This window comes from Amyelois transitella, chromosome W (genome assembly GCF_032362555.1).
Source record: "Amyelois transitella isolate CPQ chromosome W, ilAmyTran1.1, whole genome shotgun sequence".
Lineage (NCBI taxonomy): Eukaryota > Metazoa > Arthropoda > Insecta > Lepidoptera > Pyralidae > Amyelois > Amyelois transitella.
The window spans coordinates 1,458,388-1,486,331 of NC_083536.1; the positions used below are offsets into that span (position 1 = coordinate 1,458,388).

At 40.0% G+C, this 27,944-nt stretch overlaps 1 protein-coding gene across 1 annotated transcript; it reads right to left on the bottom strand.

The window, feature by feature from the left end:
• Nucleotides 1–9,804: 9,804 nt before the first annotated feature.
• On the bottom strand, nt 9,805–10,947 carry LOC132904303 (uncharacterized). Its single transcript, XM_060954233.1, has one exon. The coding sequence runs from the start codon at nt 10,895–10,897 to the stop codon at nt 9,974–9,976; it is 924 nt and encodes a 307-aa protein (XP_060810216.1). The 5' UTR covers nt 10,898–10,947; the 3' UTR covers nt 9,805–9,973.
• Nucleotides 10,948–27,944: the final 16,997 nt, after the last annotated feature.

Genomic DNA, 27,944 nt, shown 5'->3' on the forward strand with positions numbered 1-27,944 from the left:
GTATTATAGGTATTATAGAATACATAGCTGTAGGTGGATGAATTAATAGGCCAGTTTTAATTTTAGGGTGAACGTATTCACGTATAGCGTTTATGACGTCTTCCTGAAGGTTGGACTCTGAAATTTGTATAGAAAATCTAGAATGCGTATCAAATGGTTTGGTAGCGACTGTTTTAGCTTTAATATCGTTAACCACAGTAAGAATTATTTGTCTAGTGAATTTATTTAAGGGGTCATCTGTGATCGGGACTTCCAAGATGGGAGCTTCTGCATCTGTAGCTGAGAGTTTCAGAACCAGCAATTTCCGGTACTGTTACTGTATCAGGTCCATCGAGAGGGTCTTGTTCCGATGGGTTAACAGCTATTGAGCTAGCGATCTCATTATTAATCTCAACGCGAGATAATGCATCTGCGTTAGTGTTGCGTGTTCCTGGTTTATATGCAACTGTGAAATCGTATTCACTCAATTTTAAACGCCATCTTGTAAGTCTCGAGTTGGGCTCTTTTAGATTCATTACCCATTGTAAAGGCTTATGATCAGTTAAAATTTTAAATTTTCGTCCAAATAGATAAGGTCTAAAATACTTAGTTGCCCAAACTATAGCCAATAGTTCTTTTTCTATAGTACTGTAATTTAGTTCACTTGAGTTCAATGTGCGTGAAGCATATGAAATTGGTTTATCGGACCCTATTGGGCCTTGTGATAGAATCGCGCCTATTGCGACATTAGAGGCATCAGTCGTTAGCAAGAATTCCTTATTAAAATCGGGGTACTGAAGAATGGGGTCATTTGTTAAAAGGGTTTTACAGTGTTCAAAACAACGTGTATAATTTTGATCTAAAGTAATTTTGCTACCTTTTTTTAGGCACTGAGTTAGGGGCTTTGTGACACGAGCAAAATCAGGGATGAATTTCCTATAATACCCTAGTAAACCGAGAAAACGCTTGATTTCAGTAGTAGTCTTAGGCAAGGGATATTTAGCTATGGCTTCTATTTTACTAGGATTAGGTTTCACACCATTTGCGCTAATAACATGACCAAGAAACTCAGTCTCCAACTTCAAAAATTCGGACTTGTCAAGCTGAATTTTGAAATTAGAGTCTCGTAGTTTTTTGAACACTTTTTCTAGATTTACCATGTGCTCCTGGAGGGAAGTACTATACACTATTATATCATCTAAATATACTAGGCACACATCGTTTTGAAGATCTCTGAGCACATTATCCATCACCCTTTGAAAGGTTGATGGCGAATTTTTCAATCCCATGGGCATCCTCAAGAATTCGTAATGCCCATTTTCAACGTTAAATGCAGTTTTATGGATATCCTGAGGATTCATTTCAACTTGATAGAAACCACTAGCCAAATCTAAGGTAGTAAAATATTGGCACTTGCCTAGCTTATCCAATACATCGGTTATATTTGGGATAGGGTACTTGTCATCAATTGTTTTCTCGTTAACTTTCCTGAAATCTACTACTAATCGCCATTTGGTCTTGCCTGAAGCATCGGCCTTTTTGGGAACGACCCAAATGGGTGAGCTCCAAGCGGACTCAGATGGACGTATGATATTCTGCTCTAACATCTTAGTTATCTGATCTTTAACTTCTTGTCTATGCACAAAGGGATATCTATAACTCTTAGTATATACAGGAGCCTCATCCGTGGTTTTAATGCTGTGTTTTATCTTATTAGTGAACGTTAAAGGTTCACTTTCTAGGTAGAATACATCGGCATAACGCTCACATAACGCTCTTAAATTAGCTAGTTCTTCAGGATTTAAATGTTCAGTACGGAGTTTAGGTAAAACTAGTTCGGCGCGTTTAGCTATTTCAGTATAATCGTTACTAGTAAACTCAACATTAAATAATTCTATTGACACGGGACGATCCATAGAGAAAATGACGTCATTACCTGTTGGATTAGTGACCTCAACCCAACCACGACTGTCTTTTACTTCAGTTAAGCAATCCGATATTAAACAGTTACACATAGTTTGGTTAGACACTAATACATCACCATCTTTAGCGTTAATTGGTAATCTTACTAATTTTGAAGACTGAGCCGGGATTATATCCTCATAAAGATTAACATTACGCGAATCATATAATTTTATAGGTATATTAGCATTCTTAGTAGATAATATATTGTTCTTTAAATCTATATTAGACTCCCAACTATTAAGTAAATCTAGTCCTATAAGGCCGTCAAAGAATTGATGGAAGTCAAAAAAAAAATCAAAATCAAAAAATCAAAATCAAAAATTCTTTATTCTTTATAAGGAGGTTATAACAATTGGTTGCTGGAACTCACCAAGTAAGTTAGAAAAACCTGTGTCTGATGAGTCCCGCCCTTTCATCACAATTCTTATTTAAAGAATTAAAGAATACATTTCAAAATCTTATAGTTAATTTGTAGTGGCTTACTTTGTACACATTTACAAGTATATAATTACATAATATATATAAATTACGATATATATATATAAATATAAACCTACACAAACATACACATTCACTCATATAGACATATCCGCAAATGTAAAAATGTTATTATATAAATATCCATATTAACTAATTGAATGTAATAGTGCTTCTGTTTCATCATAAGAAAGATTCTGTAGCCAAGTTGATAGTGTTATTTTACAATCACGATATGTTTTTGTATAAATTCCTATTTTTTTATTAGTCACTTTGTACAAATACTCCGACAATCTATAATTTTGTTTAGCTGCGAATTTTGTTTTAGCTGTTTGTAAGTTACACATAATATTAAGTCTTCTTTTCGTCAAAAGGTTTTTGTCAAATTTTATTGTTTTATGTAGTCTCAGTATAGAATGTAGGATATAAAGTTGTCTAATAGTAAGTATGTTAGTGTCAGAGTAAAGCATAGAAGTTGGATAACGGTACGGCTTAAAATACATTAATTTAAGCAAAGAACGTTGGGCTCTCTCCAATTCTATGATTTTTGTTTTAGCCGCACAACCCCAAACTGGGATGCAATAGATAAGGATGGACTGGATAAGGGATATATAAACATTATGTAAAAGTTTAGGATTGGCTACATATCTTAGGTTTTTAAAAACCCAGGATAATTTTCTTATTCTAGATGCAATCAATTCGATGTGTGAATTCCAATTAAGGTTTTGGTCAATCATTACACCTAAATATTTTATAGTGTTTACTTTATTAATATTAAAACAATCACACTGTTTCTGGGAATCCTGACAGTCATGGATTTTTAAAGATAGGTTTTGGGGTGGTTGAGTTGAGTATCGAATGGAAAATGCAATGAAGTTAGTCTTAGAAATATTCAAGGTAAGTAAATTTGATTTTAACCAATTATTTGCCACTTTAAGTCCATTTTCAGCTAAGTCAAATACATCCTTCCAGGAGTCCCCTGAGAAAACAATGGCGGTATCATCAGCATAGGAGAAAACTTGACCACCCTCCAAATTTAAGTCACATAAACTGTTGATATAAATAAGAAAGAGGGTGGGGCCAAGCACGCTACCTTGAGGAACTCCATAGGATAAAGATGTATCATCACTTGTAAATTCTCCCAGCTTTACCTTTTGTTTCCGATTGTTGAGGTAATCCGTAAAAAGCTTCAAAGATGTTCCTCGTATACCAATATTCTCAAGCTTCTGCACTAGGGTTGAAACACACACCGTATCAAAAGCGTTTTTCAGGTCAAGGAATACGGAAATGCATTTTTTACCTGAATCCATTTGTGAGACTACCAGATTCGTAAAATCGACTACTGCATCTTCGGTGCATCGTCCTGATCTAAATCCATATTGATGAGTCGAGAGCAAGTTAAATTTATTGAGATATTTTAATAATCTGAAGTTAAGTAATTTTTCAATTATTTTTGAGATGGCCGGGAGCACCGATATTGGCCTATATTTACTAATGTCTGCCTTGTTTCCTCCTTTGTGGATAGGGTGAATAATTAAACATTTTAACGCCACCGGAAAGACACCAAGCTTGAAACATAAATTAAATAAGTGCGTCAATATAGGAGTTAGAATATGACTACACATTTTTAGAAATTTTGTGCTGATATTATCCCAGCCAGGGCAGCTTTCACTTTTTAATCCCATTAAGACGTCGTAAACTTACAATCGGTGTCAAATAGTACGAAAGAATGCAATTGGGAACTCGTATTTAAGTTTGAATTTAAAGTGTTATTTGTGTTAATTTTCTCAGCTAGATTTTTTCCAACGCTTGCAAAATACTTATTTGCAAAATTTGCAGATTCGGATGGAGTCGAAGACAAGTTTAATAATTCCGGTTCATGTGATTTAGCTTTTTTTAAGTTGGTAATTGATTTAATTGTGTTCCATAACAATTTTGGATTTTTCAGGGCAAGATTAAGTTGGTTCCTTTCGTAAGCACGTTTAAGTTTTTTCAAAAGATTATTTAGATAATTCCGGTATCGACGATAGATTATTTTTAATGTTTCATTTTCTGGGTCACTTTTAGATTTATTTTGTATTTTATTTCTATTTTTTATACACTTGACTAGGCCTTGCGTGATCCAAGGTTTGATATTAGTTTTACTTCTAGAGATAGAAATTATTTTTGTGTTCTCATTTATTGCTTCAGATATTTTTTGAATGAGGGAATTTGTAATATTATCAGGGTCAGACAGTAATAGAAGAGAGGTTAAGTTCTTATTTATGAGTGTTTTTACTGCTCCAGGAAGGTCCGTAATTATTTTAGTCTTTTTAATTCTAGGTGAGGTAGTATCCGATTTTAGGTCCAAATAAACGAGTTTATGGTCCGTAACAGTAGATTCTAGAACCGAAATGCACGTAGTAACATTTTTTACATCAGTTCTCAGAATAACATGATCTAGACAGTTTTCTTGTCTAGTGGGAAACAGATGTCCTGGCAAAAGGCCATACAGAGATAACATATTTAAATAAGTAGACCTATTGTAAACAGTGTCTGCTGAATCTGTCGGCCTGCTAATTAGGTTGATATTAATATCACCGATTATGATTACGTTCTTAGATCCATTAAGCAAATTTAAATATGAGCCAAGCGAGTTGACAAATGGTTCTACGTTACTGATCGAGGGAGACCTATAAATGCCTAGTAAAACACAGTCACCGAATTCCACCTGGAGACAAGAAGCATCAAATAAAGTTACTTCTTTTACGACTGTTTTTATGTTTTTATTTATATAAATTACAACCCCGTCATTTTGATTATAATATCGAGTCGTCTGATATGAAACATAGTCTTCAATTTGTGGTATAAGTTTATTGACATTCAGTCTACACTCAGTTAGGACGATTATATCAATAGCGTTATTGATTGTTGATAGCACAGCTTGCAGGTCATCTAAATTACGATAGATGCTACGTATATTTTGCGCAATAATAGAGTAGTCAATATTTCTGTTTGTATTAAAGTCATTAAACTCGTCAGTCGTGCAAGCCATGGAAAAAGCTACGTTTGTTTCGTCTAATTCTTGAGATATGTAAAGATTATTATCCATAGTCAATACTTTGATTGCTACGGGACTTTGGATTTTCAGAGTAACTATAACTTGATACATGAGAAATTGTGAAACAGAGCAAATGGATGAAAGTATATGGCATAAGACATGTTACATATATAGGTTTAGGATGAACAGAAGAATACGTATACATATGGTAGAAATAAACAATAGCAACAGACAATATTAAAATAACTAAGCAGGAAATACTCCACAGATTAGAATGAATAGTAGATACGGCTAGTCATTGTGTGGGTTTTGAAAGGTTTTGCACTTGGGCTTCGCTATTTACGATGATAATTGGCGATGCATCATCCTTTCTAAGGTAGACTTTACCGAAGGCCGTCCAGCAGTGCTTATATAGTTTGCTTTTTGTTAGCTCCCTAGCCAAAAAGTACAGACGCGCTGCCCTTGCTGTGAGTTGTTCAGAGATGAAGATTGGTGAGTCTCCATTTTTCTTGATACCCAAATGTTTTAAGCTTAACTTGGATGTTTTATTTTTAAGATTGTATGTCTTGCAGGCTTTCAGGAGGTCTGTCTTTGTCAACACTGAGGTGAGCTCCAATACAATCGTTTTATTATCTTTTTCCTTACTTTTCTTAATGCGGAAAATATCCTTTATGTCTTTATTATTAATAGGAGAACAATTGACAGATTCTGAAAGTGTGGTCACCATTGAAATGAGATCTTCTTTTGTCTCATTTTGTTTAGTCGGGACATTGCGTATTTCAATTGAGGTCTTGCGGTTAGATCTTTGCAGATCCTCCAATTGATTTTCCAGGAAGATTATATATTCATGATCTTTTTTCCTCTCAGTCTCCAGTGATTCGAGCTTTCTCTCCAGGTTTTCATTTTGAACGCTCACAAAAGAAACAGTACTTTCTATATTTAGTATTGATTGCTTCATCTCATTGATAGTGTGGGTAAGAGACCCAGAGATCTTGTCCATTTTTTCGTTTAATGACTTCATCATATTTCTCATCTCCTCTTGAAAACTTTCCAAATCTGTGGAATAGTGGCCGCTACTTCTCTTCCTCTTAGTGCGAGCTCCTACGAAGTTCGGTGGAGTAAGATCAAGATCCACTTCTGTCACCATATCCAAATTCGTGTCCGAGAGGGATTTGTTTATTGAATCCATAATAACTATTAGTGGCTAAATTATATAATATAATAATCTGCATACAACAATATGACAATTCCAATCACATTTATCAATGAACCAGGGCGTTTAATCTCCGGCGAACCAAGTAATTATTCGAGCCTCGTAAACAATGGTTAATCTTATAAAAGTATAAGTACCTTGTTTTGTAGGCACTTCGTAGCGCATAACAGTCGCAGCGTTCTGTCTAAGTTGAATAACCACTTTGTTCTCGGCAGTAATAGGCAACTGATGATCCGTCGTAGCCCGTAGCCCGTAGCTCGTGGAGCCTACGGCGTAGCAGATAATACAAACGCGGCGGCCGACGGCAGAGCGAGAGCGAGATATAAAGTTGTTCTGCTTACTCGTGTAGGCGGCGCCGGCGCTTGCACTTGCGATGTACTTGGTTGTTGTTGCTACGCAGTTGCTGTGCGCAGGTAACTATTTAAGTGAATGGAATATTCCTGTTTCGTAGATGCAGTCTTGGTTAATCGGGCGCGTAATAATATAGTTGAATATCGCGTGCACTGTTTAATAAATGTTCCGTGAGCGAGGTGCGACACGTCTGCTCGCTAATGAGTATCGGACGAAAGAGGAAGTCGTAAACAAATAGGGTAATGTTATCTTGTTCATTAAATTCCGAAAAACACGGTAATGTAAACGGCAGTGCCGTGTGGTTCCCGGCACTATTACAAAAAAGAATAGGACCACTCCATCTCTTTCCCATGGATGTCGTAAAAGGCGACTAAGGGATAGGCTTATAAACTTAGGATTCCTCTTTTAGGCGATGGGCTAGCAACCTGTCACTATTTGAATCTCGGTTCTATCATTAAGCCAAATAGCTGAACGTGGCCATTCAGTCTTTTCAAGACTGTTGGCTCTGTCTACCCCGCAAGGGATATAGACGTGATCATATGTATGTATGTATGTATGTAATGGAATAGTTATTTTTACTAGTCGCATGAATACTGGTCACTTCGAAAGGTTCATAGTTTAATTGGATGTTGCCAAAATACTTTTCTATCGCTAAAGGACTTATAAAAGATTGATTAGCACCAGTGTCTATTAGTAATTTAAGTGGGGGTTCATTAATCTGGACATAAGCAAGTTGCCTTTGGGTTTGGAGATTAACTTCTATTTTGGCTTTTCGGATTTGGGGACCTTCGGAAAATTTTCATCATTTGCAGAAATCGGATTAGAGCTTATTTCTTCGACAATGGTAGATTCGGCATAGTTAGGGTGTTCATAATTATCGGCAAGGTAATATTCAGGCTGATACTCGTAATCATTGTTCATAGCATCATAGTAATAGTCATTGTTATAGAGTTGTTCATAATCTAAGACATCAAACGCATTATCAAATTCATTGAAATTGACTTCACGAGACTTGAAATAATTTGAGGGTGGCGGATTACCTGATTTACGCCAGTCATACCCTGATGGTGGTAATGGTTTAGTGGCAAAGTGACTGACTCCACTCATAGGATGCGGAAAGTTATTAGCATTAGATTGCTGTGGTTGCGGTTTAGGGGGCAACCGGAACATATTACTCTGGGCCCTATAATTTGGAGGGGGCGCGCGGAAAATCTGTTGAGTACGGCTAGGACCAGCAAAGGGAGTTTGATTAGGCCTCCAGCCCTGAAACTGATATGAAGGCGGGACCTGCCTTGATGGACCGGGCGCATTAAACGGATTATTTTGTTGTTTAGGCATTTGAAATCCTTGGTTTCCAAAAGGTTTAGGCATAGTAAAATTATTCAAAGGTAAATTAAATTGTCTAGGCTGGTGTGATTGCCAATCGTTCTTACTTAAACCTCCTGAGTTGCGCTGTTGTAGAGAGTATTTAGCTCATCCTGTACAAACTCTAATGCTTTCTCCATGCTCTCAGGTCTCATGCAACGAATTCTAGCTCCTAATGGATCTTTAAGGCCTCGTAAATAACACTGGAGAGTTAGTTTTTGATATAATTTACGCTTAGCTTCAATAGTAGTCTCGATAGTTTCATGTAGATTTATGTAGGTCATTATAGTACTAAAGAGGCTTTGGCAACGCTCATAAAATTCTTGGGGACTGCTTGACCCTTGAGTCTGTAGTGATAAGTCATTGTAAAGGGCTGTTTCATCGCGATGGTCTGCAAAGTTATTAATAAGAGCTTGTCTAATGCTACTCCAATTTTCTGGTATGCCACTAGAGTTAATAAGCCTAGCAGCTTGTCCTGTGACTTTATTTAATATTCCATTGATAAGCGCTGAGTTCGTTAGCTCATGACCGGGCGCTACACTAAAATGTTTAACTACTAGTTGATCGCATAAGTTAAGAAACCGTGTAAGTATGTATGGATTTCCATCAAATTCTGGTAATAACCTCAAGGATTTATAAATAATATCTACTCCGTCATTAGCCATGGTTTCACTAATATTAATATTCCTATGCCCGTCTAGCAAATTTATTCTATTAGCACTTCTCCTACTAGGACTAACACTTCTAGATTCGCGAGGATGAAAGATGTTTGAACCGGGCATTAAACGATAGCATATAATTATATATAAGGAAACTAAAGCGTAAAACTACACACATAAAATATAAAAGGATTATTCTATGGGATAATCTATTAGGAATAGGAGTTAGCAAATACTTGAAAGATTCAAAGTACTTACAGCATGATTCTGGTATCTTTGATGATCGATGTCTGGATCACTGCAGCTTCCTCCCGCACGTAGATAACAAAGTCACGCAGCGGCTATGCGGAGCCGACAGGATTCGATTTTAGAGTCCTTTCGCGCCACGCACTGCGTATATTTTGACTATCCTACCGACTGCGCCAATTAAGCGGGTGATAGCCGCAGTTTTCAAAAAAAACCAAAATCTTTTTAACTATTTAATAATGAACTAAAGAATTACATATATTAATTTAAAATTACTACAATGTTAAATTATAACAATACAAGTGAGACCGAACCGATGTGAGGATACGGAATGAGTTCTCTTGCCGGGCGGTCGGACGATGGACGTTGCGCAACCCGTTCCCATGCAGCGACAACGGTGGCCGGAGTACTCGGAACCGCGGGTGCTGCGTCATGACTTCACATAGTTGAAGTGTTCGTGACACGAGCACACACAAAAGAAATGATGCGTCATTGAGTGTTCGGCAGATGTGAAAAACATTTTAATGTTATGTATGAATAAATTTAAGTAGTAATCAATTACCAAAAACATACTCATCGATAACTCGATACAACTATACCACAACAGCACAATGACACTTAAATAATATAATATAATAAAAAACAATGACTTAACATAATAAACAAATAGCAAGCAGCCTAAGACAGTCTGTTTAAATCACTTTCGGAGTTAATTATAAATATTTTAGAAATGTCATTTTGACGAACATGTATTTTGGAATACTTCACCCACACATAACGATATCCCATCTTATCCTTGAGGACGGACTTCGTCTTTGTCAGCAGGTTTTTAGACTCCGTCGTTAGGTGATCATTTACAAAAACTCGCTGCGTGCTATCCCGAAAGCCAAAGTCACTCGATTTCAAGTTTTTCATTGACCGCGCCGCAGCCACAAACTCCTCCTTCATATATCTGTTAGTAAAGCTAACGATGATGGACTTTTCTTTACTGTTGTGCTGCGGTACTCTAGCTATATGATTTATATACGTCTTAGAAATCGGGCACTTAATAAATTTACCAATTGAGTCTAAAATATCGAACAGATTTTCATCTTTCTTGGTGGGCACTCCTTTAATTTCTGCATTATTAAGACGCAACCATTGTTCTTTCGTCGCAAGCGAATGCCTGCATTTTACGAGATCATCCTGAGTCGCCGCCAGTTCTTCTCTAAGCTGGTTCACCTCTGGTAGCCTAGCCTCTACAGCTTCAATCCTCGTGGTACATTCATCCAGCTTGCTACTATTAAACTCACAGGATGCTCGCAGGTCCTGCAGCTCATTTTTTATACATTTCACTTCATCAAGCAATGCAGGCAAATTGGTAAGCTGACGCTTCATATCAAGAATCTCGTTGAAGATCCTATCGAGGGATACAGTTTCCTCGCCTCGTACAGGTGACGTGCCTCTACAGCTCGCGCATCTCCAACTCGCTCTTCGATCAGCACCCAACTTTCTGTAGCCTTGTTCTGTGATGCCGGAACAACCGAAGTCATAATTGCTTTTACAGGAAGAGCACTGCACACCATCATTATATGACATCTTGCATCTGCTGCACACATTCATGGTGACTAGATAAAGTAAAAGTACTAATGACAAAATAAATAAATAAAATGTTGACGACCACTGCGCTGTCGACTCAACCCGAGTAACGTGCGGTTCGCAATAATGTTCAACTGTGACTGTATCTTGATCAAATTAAGGACGTCCTGGTAAAGGGTCAGGTCAAAAGTACCCGAAACCGCCGAGCTTGTATGAAGAGAGTTATGAATGTGGATGAAGCGAAGGAAGTATGCAGAGATCGTGGCAAGTGGAAAGAGGTAGTCTCTGCCTACCCCTCCGGGAAAGAGGCGTGATTTTATGTATGTATGTATGTACGAACACGTCTGTAAGAAGGTTCTAAGTGTCTTCAGGTTCGTCGGCGGCAACATTTTCAGCACAGCCTCCATCTTTCGAGAATCTGGTTCAATGCCTTGTGAAGACACAACATGTCCCAAGTAAGTAAGCCTCTCCTTGGCAAAAACACACTTCGGAGCGACAATAGTCTGCCAGTAAACAGCCTTAAAGTCAATTGTGGACATGACATAGCCTTCTCTGGTACTCTGCAACAAGTCATCTATGACAGGAAGTGGATACTTATCAGTACGGGTGACGCTGTTTAATTTCCGGTAGTCGACACAGAAGCGGACCTCTCCATTCTTCTTGGGTATCAGCACCACAGGGGAAGCCCACTCCGACTCAGCATCTTCAATGATGTCATCTTCTATCATCTTCTCTAATTCCGCTCTGATAACTTCTTTCTTCGCTGGAGATACGCGATAAGGAGGACTAGCAATAGGCCTGCGTCTCCGGTATCAATGTGGTGAACAGCAAACTGAGTCGGTCCTCCCCCTGGAGTAAAAATGTCCTCATTGACATTCAGAAGGTTGGACAGCTGCAATCGTTCGTCCTTACCTAAGAGGAATCCTTCATCCTTGCGAAGACCCACAGACGAGCAATGCAAAGGTTCGTATGACCTGCCACCATTATGTTCAAAGACGATGGGCTGAGGGACCCTATCGTGGTTCATAAACCAAATACCGCGAGAAAAATCTAACACCATGCCAGCGTCCTGAATAAAATAAAATTCCCAACAAACTTTCAGTAGCATTGGGCAACATTATAAACTTAACATCCAAAGAGACATCGCACACCCTAACCCTAACTTGCGTACGTTCAACAATTTGCGCAACTGCCCGCCCGTCCGCGTATTTAAGTCAAGAAAGAAAGAAAGAAAAATCGTTTATTTGGTACATTAACAAAATATAAATTGGAATTAGTGAATTGTTAAATTACATGCATGCGCCAAAAATGGCCCTCGCTCAGCATGTGTCATGGTAGAGCCATGACGCTGGTTTTCTGCGAGTACCATACTAAATAAAACAAAATAAAAAACTAAACTTTAAAACTTATTACTAAGAGTTACACTAAATTATATCATTAACAAAAATTAAGTTAGAATATATATAACATTTTTCAATATAATCATAAAATAAAATAGCATTATATACAAATTGCTGCAAAATTACAATAATTGTGTACTTAATAAAAATTTCTTTAGATTTGCCTTAAATGTAGTAACAGTTATTGACTTTTTGATTGGGGGGTAGAATTATTCCAGCAACGTGAAGCAGCGTATCTAAAACTCCCCCTAAAAGCTGCGTTTTTATGCCTTGGGCAGATTATTCGTTCAGGCTCTCTGGCTCGTAAGGAGAACTTTAATTTTTCAAATAAATATGGTGGACATTTATTTTTAACAATACCAAAAAGAAGGACAGAAAAATGGAGATTGCGGCGGGTTTCCATGTTAAGCAAACCATTCTTATTGAGGTAAGGGGTTATGTGAGCTCTGCGGGGAACGGGGAAGCAATACCGAGCACATGAATTCTGCACGGGTTGGATGAGTTCCCTTGTGCGAGCCAGCAAACAGTTACCCATCACCACATCAGCGTAATTCAATTTTAACAATATGAGTGACTCGCGCAAATAAACTCGTGATTCCACGCTCAAATGTTCCCGTAAATGGTATAATACTTTCAATCGATAGTAACAATTCCTAACTGTTTCGAGTACATGGTTTTTCAAATTGTAGTTTGCTATCCATTAGAACTCACAGATTTCTAGCCTCTGTCACGTGTTGTATTTTAATATCTTTTACTTTTAAATCTAGTGCGTGGTTTCCTATGTCGGAAGTTTAGGCCTTCGTACCAAGAACAATACATACATACATACATACATAAACTCACGCCTCTTTCCCGGAGGGGTAGGCAGAGACTGCCTCTTTCCACTTGCCACGATCCCTGCATACTTCCTTTGCTTCATCCACATTCATAACTCTCTTCATGCAAGCTCGGCGGTTTCGGGCACTTTTGACCTGACCCTTCACCAGGACGTCCTTAATTTGATCAAGATATGTTCGTCTAGGTCTTCCCACCCCGACCTTTCCCTCCACACTCTCCTTGTATATCTGCTTAGTCAACCTGTTTTCATTCATCCTCTCCACATGACCGAACCATCTCAACATACCCTTTTCTATTCCTGTAACTACATCTTCTTTCACATCACAACATTCCCTTATCACGCTGTTCCTTATCCGGTCACTCAATTTCACACCCAACATACTCCTTAACGCTCTCATTTCCACTGCATTTATTCTGCTTTCGTGCTTCTTTTGCCATACCCAACTTTCACTCCCATACATTAATGTCGGGACCAACACGCCCCTGTGCACAGCCAGTCGAGCCTTTTTGGATAGTTTCTGACTGCTCATAAAGGCATGCAAAGCTCCATTCACCATGTTGCCCGCGTTCACTCTCCTTTCAATATCACTATCACACTTGCCATCTGATGTAAACTTTGATCCTAGATATACAAACTCTGTCACTTGCTCAACTTTTTCTCCTCCAATCAAAATATTACATGCTGTCATTTCTTTCTCCATTTCAAAAACCAGTGTTTTAGTTTTACTTACGTTCACTTTCATTCCTTTCTCTTTTAAAGCTTCATGCATACAGTTTACCATCTCCTGTAACTCCTCCGCTGATGACGCCAGTATAACCTGATCGTCGGCATAGAGCAGACATTTGACGAGTAATTCATTCATCCTTAATCCACTTTCAGACTCTTTCAAATCTGTCAAACAACTATCCATAAATAGGTTGAACAGCCACGGTGACGCAACACATCCCTGCCTAACACCTTTCTCAATCTTAAACCACTCAGTGTGCGCTCCGTTTATCCTGACACAAGCACTCGAATCCTCATATAAGGATTTCAGTGCTCGTATCAAGAGACTGCTCACCCCATGCATAGAAAGTGCTGACCACAATTCATTCCTCTCAACTCTGTCATAGGCCTTTTCCAAATCCACGAAAGTGCAATAGACTTTTTGACTCTTGGCCAAAAACTTTTCGGCTATGCACCGCAAAGAAAAGACCTGATCAGTACATCCCATTCCCTTTCGAAATCCCGCTTGAGCATCCCATATTTTGTCATCAGTTTCATTCCTGACTCTATTAATCAATACCTTAGCATACAATTTGCCGACGACGCTAAGCAGGCTTATACCACGATAATTTTTGCAGTCCAGTTGTGACCCTTTTCCTTTGTAAAGTGGCACAATAACAGCCTTACACCAATCTTTTGGTACTCGGCCGCTTCTCCAACACAAATTGAAAAGGCAGTACAACTGTCTAGCTACGACGCCTTTTCCTGCTTTAAGCATCTCGACCGACACTCTATCATACCCGGCAGCCTTACCCGCTTTCATACTCTTAAGTGCTTCCACAATTTCAAACATTTCAATTTCGCCTTCCATCTCATTCTCTTTTTCTTCGCTATAGCAGAACTCTTTCTTATTTTCTTCCTTTTTTTCAAATAAACTCTCAAAATAGTCCTTCCATATCTTTAGCACACATTCTTCTCCTTTCACAACGCTACCATCCTGGCATCTGATCCTAGTCAGCTCTCTGGTTATAGTTTTTCCTCGGGCTGACCTTACGGATTTCCAGAATACTTTCAGATTTGACTGAAAGTCTTCTGATAGCCTTTTATCAAAATCCTCTTTATACTCTTCTTTCTTTCTAATCACAGCTTTCTTAACCAAATCTTTCATTTTTTTATATTCCTTACGTGCTTCATTCACATCCTCATCTATAACCTCTTGCATTCTTAAGTTAGCTTTTGCTGCTAACAAATCCAGCCATGCTTTCTTCTTTAATCGCACAAGTTCTTGCACATCTTTACTCATTCACGCATTTTTGTGATTTTTTCCTTTCCTTCTTCTACTTACACCACACACTTCAACAGCTACTTTCACAATTCTTTCTTTAAATTCCTTCCATCCATCTTCAATATTGCTCCTCTCATCTAAATCTTCAATTTCATCCTTCAGTCTATTAATATACTTCTTACCTACATCCATATCTTGCAAATTTTCTACTTTCACTCTTTCCAAAGCGCTGGTTTGCTCCCTTACCCTGTGCCGCCAGCGATTGAAGATACCCCTTATCCGGGATATCACCAGTAAATGGTCCGAGTCAATGCCAGCACCATCGATAATTTCATCAAAGTATTGATGTTCACCCTTGATATGCTGATAGTATTGTTAGAGTCCTGGTCTAGGTTTTGATGTTTTTGTATAGGTATATAACTGTTCTTTGTAAAACAGAAGAGTTCTGATTGCCTAGACTAACAGAATATTTTTCTTCTAGATGTTTTAGTAACATCGATAATTTCATTAAAGTATTGGTGTTCACCCTTGATATGCTGATAGTATTATAAAAGTTTTGGTCTAGGTTTTGATGTTTTTGTATAGGTATATACCTGTTCTTTGTAAAACAGAAGAGTTCTGATTGCCTAGACTTACAAAGTATTTTTTTTCTAGATGTTTTAATAACATCGATAATTTCATCAAAGTATTGATGTTCACCCTTGATATGCTGATAGTATTGTAAGAGTTCTGGTCTAGGTTTTGATGTTTTTGTATAGGTATATTTCTGTTCTATGTAAAACAGAAGAGTTCTGATTGCCTAGACCAACAGAATTTTTTTTTCTAGATGTTTTAATAACATCGATAATTTCATTAAAGTATGGATGTTCACCCTTGATATGCTTATAGTATTGTTAGAGTTCTGGTCTAGATTTTGATGTTTGTGTATAGGTATATAACTGTTCTTTGTAAAACAGAAGAGTTCTGATTGCCTAGACTTACAAAGTATTTTTTTTCTAGATGTTTTAATAACATCGATAATTTCATCAAAGTATTGATGTTTACCCTTGATATGCTGATAGTATTGTAAAAAAACTGCAATTGGTCCGAAATGATATGCTACCGGAAGTTGGCATATCATTTTTTTTTAATTTAAAAAAAAATCATTTTACTAGAACTTTTTCTAAAAACCACCAGGAACTATAGAACTATTGTGGATGCGAATAGAACTCTTATAAAATTTTGATATGCTGAAAGTTGTTATGCCAACTTCACGCACACCACCACTAGCGCGCGCGGGCGGGCGGGCGCGCCGCCCTCCACAGCCGCAGGCACCGGCCCCGCACGTTGAGCGTTAACCACGTCACGCTTTTCCAGCTCCACACCTAGTTTCTTGGCAACCGCCAACACTAAATGAGTGGTGTTTTCATTTTTGACCTCAGGAAAGCTTGCAAGTTCGATGTCATTCCCTAGGGCTTCCTGTTCACGTTCCTGTAATTCTAGTTTTAGCTGCAACACCGTTCCCTCTAAATCCTTTATCTTTTTGTTTTCCACTTCACTCTTCTTGATTTCTAACGAGTCAATTCTTGCCTCAAGTAAATCAACCCGTGTGCTGATGGTTTCTGTAAACGTGTCTATCTTATCGCACATTCTGCCTATATCTTTTCGCATCGCTTGCATTTCCTCAGCTTATGTTTTCCTACACGACTTCATATCTGAATAATCAATGTCGTAATTTGAGATCGATTCAATAGAGACGGGCGTTTTTGTGACTTTATATCTACTCGTAACAGTCACATTTTGACTATCACTGGGTGGACTCGTAGAATTGTGGCTGACAGCACTGACTGGTACGTTTGTGCGTACTGGTGTAGTCAGGTTTCCCTGTTTAGGCACTTTACTCATACATTCTGGACATTTCCAGTTTTGCTTTCTTTCTGAGTTAGCACTATAAAATGAGCGATAGCGCTGACTACTCATATTTAAGCATGTTATGTCGTATACTGATTTGCACAAAACGCAGCGTAGGTATTCTTTTTTGGTAAGAGAGCTGGAACATGCTGCACAGTTTTCCGACATGGTGAAATTTGTCGACGATAATTTATTTAGGTACAAGTAACGCCCTCTATCAGTCCGTGGCAAAAACCATCAAAATAGTGTCATAAATCATTAGTCTTAGTTCTTACAAGGATTTACAGATGGCGGTAAATCTCACGTTAACAGAAGACGAGAAGCGACATCTGTTGTTGAATATTAGAACTTGTGATGTAAACAGTACGTTATTATCGTAAATTTAAAAATTAGAATTGTTACACTGATTTACTGTTTATACAAACTGCACTCAAAGATGAGCCCTTTATCACTGCTTCTGAATACACAAAAATGTCACCACCAAATGTTTTTTTACTCACATACTATGACTTTTTCAGTTTGTACCGATTTGTCCTTATAATTTCGTTTTATATAATAATTTCGTTTAAATATTTTGTCACAAACACTGTCACTTGAGTATTATTTACTTATAAGCACATTTATTATAATTACACCAATTTTCAAAGTAATATATTATATTATATTACTTTGAAAATTGGTGTACTTAAATAATTTTAAAAATTAATTTCTACGGAGCACAGTGTTTACGTTTGCGCCACCTAGCGGCGAATATCAGTAAATACATTTTCAGCGAAGTTCAGTAAATACATTTTCAAACTTATGACCATACTTAACTAAATGGGCTGTAAGTGCCGAAATTGAGTTACGCGCGCGGCACGCGCGTGTTATACAAAAATAATACGCGGCAGGAGCACGCGCGTACACATGCGCGTGTTGGTCGCTTCCCGACATGCGCGTACTTGTTCAATCGCTGACGCTACGTGAAGCGGGTCGCACGCGCCGGCAACAATGAGTGACGTCGATACAGAAAAACTGACTGAGACTGGCCACAGGAACGAAAAATACAAAGATAGGGATGCACGTGCAGCGGCTTGGCTACAAATTGCTAATGAATTATTCGAAAATTTCGATAATTTGAACAAAGATGGAAAAAAAGCAATGCGTAAGTTCCTACCTATCTATACCAATATTATATATCAAACTTAACCAGTTTGATATTTTTTTATTTGTAATGATTAGGCTCCGAAACTACTGAATCTATTTCAAAAGTTCTTTCACTTTTAGAAAGCTACGTTATTGGCCTAGTATCAGTAGTTCGGTAATTTAGTCCGGGACCGGACAGTTGAGACTTTTTCGTATCAGTTGTTCGGTGATAACGTACTACCGAACTACTGAGCTTTTTTGTTTGGTGACACAGTGGGGTAACTTGATCCGTATTGGACCATTGCTACTTTTACTTATTTCTATTCTTCAATCTAACCTACCTATCTTACTACAACGGAACACAGGCGGAAGTTTGCGTTTGGCTCATAGGGATGTAAGTCGGTAATTTTACCCTGGTAAAATTCGGTAAAAAAAGATATACGATGTAATTTTTGGTATTTTACGGTAAAATACGGTAAAATTTAGTAAAAAATGTTGTAAACGTACTTACGTTGGCAAAACTTTAAAATACAGAATTGTATATATTTGTGTGTAGGTAACTTGTTTACTCTGTTACAGATGTATAGATTTGAATGAAATTAATTGAAAATAATAAAAAATGACAAATTTGAGAATGATTAATTCAATAAACATAATAATGATTTATTATAAAAACAATATTCTTTTTTTATTCTTTATGTTAAGTTCAAAAAATCGTTTTTTATAAAAATAAATAATTATTTTATGTTTTATTGTCTGCGTTTGATTTTACGTCTTCATTATATTTATTCTTATTTATATTATCTATTCTTTGAGTATTCAATCATAATATAAATAAAAAACTTTAAATCTAAGTGGATCTGCTGCTTCATCTGCTGCTTCATCTTCTGCGTCTGATTCTTCGTATTCGGTGTCAAAATCAAACATATCCATTTCAATAAGATTTTCAGTATATTTGTAGTTCGAACGAATCGTTACAAGTTTATTTATTTTGTCATCTGTCAGTCTATTTCTTAGTTTTGTGTGTGTACATCCAAAAGTCGACCAATTTCTTTCGCAGGCCGCTGATGAAGGTGGCACGCTAAGTAGACGGCTTGCTATTTTGCTAATGATTTGAGAGCGGCCATACGTCTGCCACCATATTCTTGGTTCTACTGTGTTTACAACACTCCACATTATTTGATTGGCATAAAATCCAGTCTTTGACATAAACTCTGCAATATTTGACGAAACTTTTGTATTATCCAACCAATTGAAATCAGCAAAATGAACTGGTTTCATACAAAACTTACGCCGGTCTGTAATCGCCGTCTTTATGATATCTTTGTCTTCATCGTTAATTATAGTTACACTGCTCTCAGTAATTTCCTTTTCTACCGCTTCATATGATGTTTTAAATATCTGCGGCACATCTGAGAGAAGAGCTTTATTAGACTCCGATATCTGAATGGCTGTAAGAAGTGGCTTTAGTATGCGCGTCACTTGTTCGCTTGCTTCCCAGAAAGTGATATTTAATAAAGTATTGCGGATTTCAGTGCCATCGATATCGTGCGATATTGCTAATGTTTCCAAAGCTCTATTTTTTAACATAGATTCCAACTGTAGGACGACTGCACCCCACCTGGTATTCATGGTAACTTTATGAGTGTTCCATATTTGATTGCTGAATTTGCCGAAATAGTGCTAAAAGTTTGTGCTTTTGTTTGATAGTTTTAACTATATGATTAACTTGTCTGTGAGTATCCCAAATACCTGTAATGTTTTTTAAATCTTTGAAAATTAAATTCAATGTATGAGATGCACATCCAACACAAAAAATGTGCGGGAATTTCAACTGAACTTCTCTTCACGCAACCTTCATATTACTGGCGTTATCCGTTACCAAAAGTATGAATTTATTGGGTCCAACTTCTTCCAATACTTCTATTTTCCTCTCAGCTATATAATATCCACTTTTTCGTTCAGTCCCAGGTACAATTGATTTGTAAAAAATTGGATCCGGTGTAGTTATTATAAAATTGAGTATCCCCTTTCCATTAACGTTTGTCCATCCATCTGCTGCAATGGCAAGTTCAACTGCAGAACTAATTTTCTCATCAGCATAACTTTTTACACGAGCGTATTCAGCATTAAGTAATACATGACTTAATTCATATCTAGACGGCGGTTCATATCCCGGTACCATAATTTGCAGAGCATCCTTCCAGGGTTTGCAATCCAACATGCTCAAAGGTGCACCTGATACGTACATGGCTCGAGCGATAGCAGCATCTATTTTATCTTTATTATTATCATATGCATTCTGTGATGTAGATGGTCGTTCGATATCCGATGATGATGTGGCAGATGGTCTCTCTAAGTCAAACGATGATTGGGATTGCGCAGACAAACTTGGAGAATCTGGTGCTAACATTGGCAAGGTTTGAACGTTTGTGGAACCAGTAGATTCTTATTTCTTCAAAAGTTTTTTTACATCACCTGGACATTTTTTACATTTGGCCAGGTGTTCCGTCATCCGAGAAGCATTTGTATTTTTGTACTCCATATTATAAAATATACATACCACATGTTTTCTTTTTTCATGTTCATGTAACACTTGAAAATAATCCCACACTTTAGCTTGATGTCGTGGCATAATTTTTTCATGTTAATGGAACACTTTAAGCTTGTGTAGTCGATTGGACAAAAACAAGTCAACTGATACGAACTATCTACGGAATACGGGTAACAAGATACAACTTGTTCAGTCACGACTCTCAGCACCACAGTTGAACGGCAACCGCGTATCTTTTCATCTTGCCGCGCGCAGCTAGAGTATACTACACTGCACTTATCGGCAACGTCGCATAATGATTTTGCAAATTTATGCGCGCGGTGAATTTAACAAATCAAATTCTAAATGTCGTAAGCTTAGTAACCTAAGTAAAAAAAATCGCGTCGTAAGTCACTCGTAATTTTACCGTAATATATATAAATTACCGTAAAATACGCGTATTTTACCGATGATTTCAGTAAAATTTTATGCATGAAGCTTTAAAAGAGAAAGGAATGAAAGTGAACGTAAGTAAAACTTAAACACTGGTTTTTGGAAATGGAGAAAGAAATGACAGCATGTAATATTTTGATTGGAGGATATAAAGTTGAGCAAGTGAAAGAGTTTGTATATCTAGGATCAAAGTTTACATCAGATGGCAAGTGTGATAGTGATATTGAAAGGAGAGTGAATGCGGAGAACATGGTGAATGGAGCTTTGCATGCCTTTATGAGCAGTCAGAAACTATCCAGAAATGCTCGACTGGCTGTGCATAGGGGCGTGTTGGTCCCGACATTAATGTATGGGAGTGAAAGTTGGGTATGGCAAAAGAAGCACGAAAGCAGAATAAATGCAATGGAAATGAGAGCACAAGAACAGCGTGATAAGGGAATGTTGTGATGTGAAAGAAGATGTAGTTACAGGAATAGAAAAGGGTATGTTAAGATGGTTCGGTCATGTGGAGAGGATGAATGAAAGCAGGTTGACTAAGCAAATGTCAGCAACACTGACATTTATAATTTAATTGATTTAAAATAATTGTAATAAATAATCTTTACTGTTAATATTAATAATTAAATGTAATTGATTATATAATATTTAAACATAATTTAATTTAAAAAGTTGTAAGTATTTGTTTTGACTAAAAAAAGAGAGGGGCGCATCAAAAGATGGCGCCCTCTTAGTGATCTGAAAAACACAATAAATGAGGCAGTCGTCTAAAAAGTGACACAGTGGTTGGACGTGAATTAGTACTGTAAGAAATCAAGTGCCTTTAGTATAAGTGCTATTTTGTGAACAAGATTAAAATATATGCTGTAAAAGTGAGTACCTTGTTTCTTTTAAAAACTAATCTTGGTAGTACATCTGAAAACTATAGTAATGTAGGCCTGATGTTGACACAAATATACATGGAGAGTGTGGAGGGAAAGGTCGGAGTGGGAAGACCTAGACGAACATATCTTGATCAAATTAAGGACGTCCTGGTAAAGGGTCAGGTCAAAAAAAAAATGTGGATGAAGCAAAGGAAGTATGCAGGGATCGTGGCAAGTGGAAAGAGGTAGTCACTGCCTACTCCTCCGGGAAAGAGGCGTGATTTTTATGTATGTATGTATTATGATGCCGAATGTTAATTCGTTATAACGGCGCGCTCCAATTAACCTATAATTAAATATATTTTTCTTATGATTCAACACTGAATTATATTATTTTTCTTATGATTCAAAACTCGCAGAAAACCAGCGTCATGGCTCTGCCATGACACATGCTGAGCGAGGGCCATTTTTGGTGCATGGCATTAAATTACATATTTAACAATTCACTACATTTAAAACTGATGCTCAAGCATATGGACGCATGACATTCTTAGACAACCCAAATGCTTCATCGCCTACAATAACGTAGGGCACGGGTTCAGTTGCTACAAAGGCGGTTGCTTTGTTGCTGTCCACATGTATCGCGAAACAAAACAATAACACTGTCGCGATAGGTTTCAAACTCCTGTGTACCTCCGGCTCCAGGAGAACGAGGTGCGAGGGGTCGCCCCGTCGGTCGCGGATCTGACGGCATTGGATCTCGCAAGGCGGAGGGTCATCGCACTCCCCCCCGTAGACATGGGAACGCCGAGGAAGAGGGTGATCTCCTCCCAAAAAAAGCGACGAGAAGCCCAGAAAGTAGCGAAAATCTGAAGAGGCCGCGCGCCCTCGACATGGGGGAGGAGGAGTCCCGCTCCTCCACGCAGGAGGACTTATTACTTTATCTAAGGTCAAAATGTTATGTTTAAGATCGAAAAAACTTTAATTCATTTGTACTAGATGTTTCGGGTTGAACCTCCTCATTCGTTTGTTCATTGTAAAATACACGATGATTCGAACCACGATTCGAAGAATTTTTCATATGTCCCCTACCACGGGTATTATAACGAGTACGATTCTGACCGCTTCTATTATTAAAATGTCCTCTATTAAAATTGTTAAACGAAGTGTTTTGACTGCCACGAAACTGATTTCCTTGTCTAAAATTTCTTACATTGTTATGCTGATACCTCGAATGTTGGAATCTGCCATGCTGCATGCGAGTATATTGAGGATACATACCTCTTCCACGGCGCGAGATCTGCATGATACCTGCTGAGGCCGTCGTCGAAGACGTTGCAGCTACCTCCTCGTCTTTAGCCGCCTGGATCGCGTCCTTGAGATGCTCGTAGTTTCGAGCTGTAATGATGGTGCTCAGACGGGAATCCCGCAGTCCATCTGAAAACCGTTTCACCGCCAACTTTTCATTCAAAGGTTTCAAAACAGCGTATTTTTCTGAATTACCCTCTGCTTGCGAAATTGTCAAATCGGAAAACAATTTTTCGATTTCTGCCCCATACTGATCAATTGTACGCCAACCCTGAGTAACATTTTGCAATCGCGAATGAATTGATGTAAAAGATTTTTTAGATAAAAGAAATTTTCTTAAGTCTTTAACAAGGTCACTTACAGATGAATATTCCTTTTGCATACGAAGTTTAGCATTTTCTGTAAGTCTGCTTTTCAGCACAAATTTTATCAAAATTTGTTTTCCTGGATTGGACAACATTTCAGCATACATTTCTATCGAGTCAATCATGTTTTTCGTATTATTTTCATTACTGTTCATTACAGAGATAAACTCACAGGCCGTCTTCAAATCAAACTCCATTTTTGAGTCTAAAAATTCAGCAGTTTCACTATAATTACTATCACTATCACTACTTATTTCCTCTTTAGGAGTTGAACATAAAAGTTTAATATTGTCGTACACACTACGAATTTCAGTTGTTATGGAGTTAATACTATCTACTGTTTTACTACTCAATCCTTTCTCTTGACACAAAACTTTTACAATACTATCACAACGTTTCAAAATTAAATCTGACTCACTTAATTTATTTTTTATAACGTTTCCCTTGTACCTAGATTTTCCTTTCTTAATCAAATACTTCTTTATTTGTATGATATCTTCCAAGCATTTTAATAATTCTCTTTCCATAACTTAGTATAAAATAGCAATAGAAAAAGTAATATAAAATTACGTACCATATTAATTCCCGTGAGCTCCAGTAGTAGTGGCACCGAGACGTATCATATATGGACATCGCTATGTAAACAATACACGGTAAAGTAATAATTTTGTTAAGTACTTATCATTATGAAATATTATTTATACCACAATTATGTTTTAGCTTTAACACTTTAATATGGATAAGAATAATTTGTATATAAGTATAAAACGTATAAGTATATTGGTAATTTAATATAGAGGTATAATTACTTAATGTCCACTAAATAGGTAGGTATCGTAATCCGTAAATTCTGCCGTATTCGCACTCAGTCCCGACTTCTATACCGCAACAACTCTTAATTTTTATTAACGTAACGCATCACTATATATATCACACTGTACACACCCGAGAGATTTAAAACGCACGTAGTAGGATGAACATCAGGACTGGGTCTGCTAGTCACGTAGTTGGTCGTCATCGTCAATCACGCTAGGCCTGGAACACAGGATCACCCCTATCCTGCTGCCGTCGTATGATACTAGAATATCTGGTCAATATTGCATCTCTAACTTCTTGTCGTATCACAAATCCCTGCCAATTTTTAAAAATTCTGTATATGAATATCAGGCCGCCCGTGGCCACCAAAACCAGCAGTAAGACCAAGATTATATTATTGGTGTTCATATATTTCTCGAATTGGGTCGTATTACTCCCTCCAGATGCAACTTGGGCAATCACCACATCCTCGTTCTTGTTAGATTGAGATGCACCCATTTTTCGTGAAATTTACCAAATTTCCTCCGTGTAACAATAGCGTTGTGATCGCTTCACGAATCTTATTATTGTACTCTTCCAAATGCATTTTCGATCACAGAGAGCCACACGGCCACACACGATGATAAAATTCCGTAGTCCTTAAAAGGCGCGGTATCGGGTCGCGAGCGCGGAGACAGACTAGGCAAGGGTCGCCATCTAATATAGGAGGGAATGCGTGTAAATTAAACAAAAGCTGAATCGATACTGATTTATTGATCATCAAGTATATAGTATATAATAGTATAACATATTACAATTAGGGCTACACTACACCGTCATCGTCGGGGTCTATGCCAATAAGTACCTATGCCAATAAGTACCACGCTGCGTCTTCTACCCGCTAGGGGAGGGCGCGCCTGGCACAAGCGCGCCTTCAACCCAGGGCCGTTTCGCCAGGCCAGGCCAGGCCCGTTTCCGCCGCCCGACCGGCCCTTATTGTGGGGGCAGCAGGTGCAGGGCGTATGCCCGCCTCCTGCGCCCAGTGCGCCGGCGGCGTATGGGGAGGTCGGACGTGTCCTCTCTCACCCTTTCCGCCGCCTCTTTGCGGAGCATGACGCTCTCCGCAAAGGTCTGCACTGCTGTCCACGACCTCTCGCTGTCGACCATCTGTCTCACGACAGCCGGCAGAGAAAGGTCGTCCCCCACGACCGCGCGAAGCCTTGGTCCCAGGCTGGGCAAACCTCCAAGGTGTGCTGGGCGTTCTCGTCAGCACATCCGTCACAGTGGTGGCAGACAGCAGACGGCTCCCGACCGATCAGACACAGATACCCTCCGAAACAACCATGTCCGGAGAGCATCTGGGTCAGACGGTAAGTCAGGCTACCGTGCTGCCTCGCCAACTACTGTCCCAACACCGGACGGACCGCTTCGACGGTTCTACGCCCAGCAGTCGGCTGCTCCAGCCTTTGGGACCACTCTTCTATGGAGCGCTGACACAGCTCATTGCGGCGTCCTGCGATCTCCCTCGGTGCCAACCGGTGACCCTGAGCCGCGGCCTCCTCGCGCCAGAAGAACAGCGACGCGAGGGTTTTCGCCTCTAGGTCCCAGGGAATGGAACCGGCCAGCACAGACGCTGCCTCAAAGGAGATCGTGCGATATCCCCTTGCGGCTCTCGTCGCCATCAGCCTCTGTGGCCTCCGCAGAGAGGCGAGGTTTTGGCGAGAGAGCGCATCCGCCCATACGGGGGCCCCGTAAAGGGCTATCGATCGCACGACCCCCATGTACAAGCGTCTGCAGGACGCTTCTGGACCTCCCAGATTCGGCATGAGCCGAGTCAGCGCTCCGGCCGCCGTCGTCACGCGCGGCGCTAATTCCGCGAAGTGGGCGCCGAAGTTCCATCTGCCATCAAGAACGATGCCCAGGTAGCGCATCGATTGCTTGATGGCAATTGAAACACCTCCAACCGTCAGACTGGCGTCTGCAGGCGGCTTCCTCCGAGGGCCATGGAAGCACAGCGCCTCGGATTTGTGGAGAGCCACCTCCAGACCCAATCGACGGATCCGGCGCACCACTTCAGCGACTCCCGCAGTGGCGAGCAAGGACGCCTCCCTATATGTGGCGCCGCGGGCGGTCACGAGTGTGTCGTCCGCGTAGCAGACGACCTCCACCCAAGGCAGAGTGACCGTCCGCAGCACCCAATCGTAACCGATGTTCCACAGGAGCGGTCCTAAGACAGAACCCTGTGGAACACCACGCGTCATTGAACTCTTCGTCCAACCGTTTCGGTCAGGGAAGATTATCCATCTCTCTGAGAGGTAGTCCTGGATAACCCGACGCAGGTAGGTCGGCACCCCATGGTATCGGAGTGCCTCCACACTGCAAGACCAGGAGAGGGAGTTAAAGGCGTTGGCGATGTCCAAAGACACCGCCACGACCATTTCACCCTGGGCAACCGCATCCTGCGCCAAGGACTTCACCCTCAGCACGGCGTGAATCGTCGACCGCCTCCAGTGGAACCCGTATTGGCGATCCGCCAGGTCCGGCCCGACTCTCTCCAGGTGCTCGACGAGGCGGTCAGCAATGACCCTTTCCAGCAATTTGCCGGCCTCATCGAGCACGACGAGGGGACGGAACCCGGTCGGAGCGACGTTCTTCGCACGCAGCCGTGTAACGGCCGCAGCAAACTCATCCCGGGTCACCTCCGGGATCGCCTCCACGCCCTCGCTTCTTTCCGCCAGTGGCGGTGCCATACTGGGGGGCTGAAAGGCCGCTCCCTGCGGGAACAGAGCGGCCACCACCTCACCGAGAAACTGCGGACCCAAGGTCCGCGTCAGGGGGGCCGCATACGGCCGGAGCTTATTCCAGACCAGCCGATATGGACGCCCCCAAGGATCACGGTCCGAGGTACCCAGCAGCTCCTCGCGTGCTGCCTCCTTGGCGGACGCTATCGCTGTCCTCAGCGATCTCTTCGCCTCCACTAGTGTCGCGCACAAGGCGGCCTCTTCGGACTCGTCCCTGCGCCTTCTCCTCCGGTATCGGGCGTACTGGCGTCTAGCCCTGAAACAGGCTTCTCGCAGACGCGAGAGCTCGGGCGACCACCAGTACACCCACCTTCTGGGAGGACGAGTACTGGCCCGGGGCATCGAGGCGTCGCAGATTTCTGCTAACGCGCCCCGGAACCACGCGGTCTCGTCCTCTACCACCACATTCACCGGCGCACGGGACCAACCTTTTACAATGGCCGCCTCGCGGAGAAACTCCTTGTCGAGGCGCTTCAGCTGCCACCTCGGGCAATCCTCGTTCGGAGTTCGGCTTGGGCCGCTCGGAGCGACCGAGGACGCGGAGAGATCAAACCGTATGTAACGGTGATCAGAGAGCGTCTCCACGTCCTCCAACACGCTCCAGCCCTCGACACGGCGCGCTAGGACTGGGCTCGCGAACGTAACGTCCGGACGCGAGCTACCGTTCCATCGCACGCACGTGGGTGCCGTCCCCCGATTCACTACTGCTAGCC

Excerpts from the sequence above, each read along its gene's own strand:
- LOC132904303 (XM_060954233.1), bottom strand. The coding sequence starts at position 10,897 with ATGAATGTGTGCAGCAGATGCAAGATGTCATATAATGATGGTGTGCAG.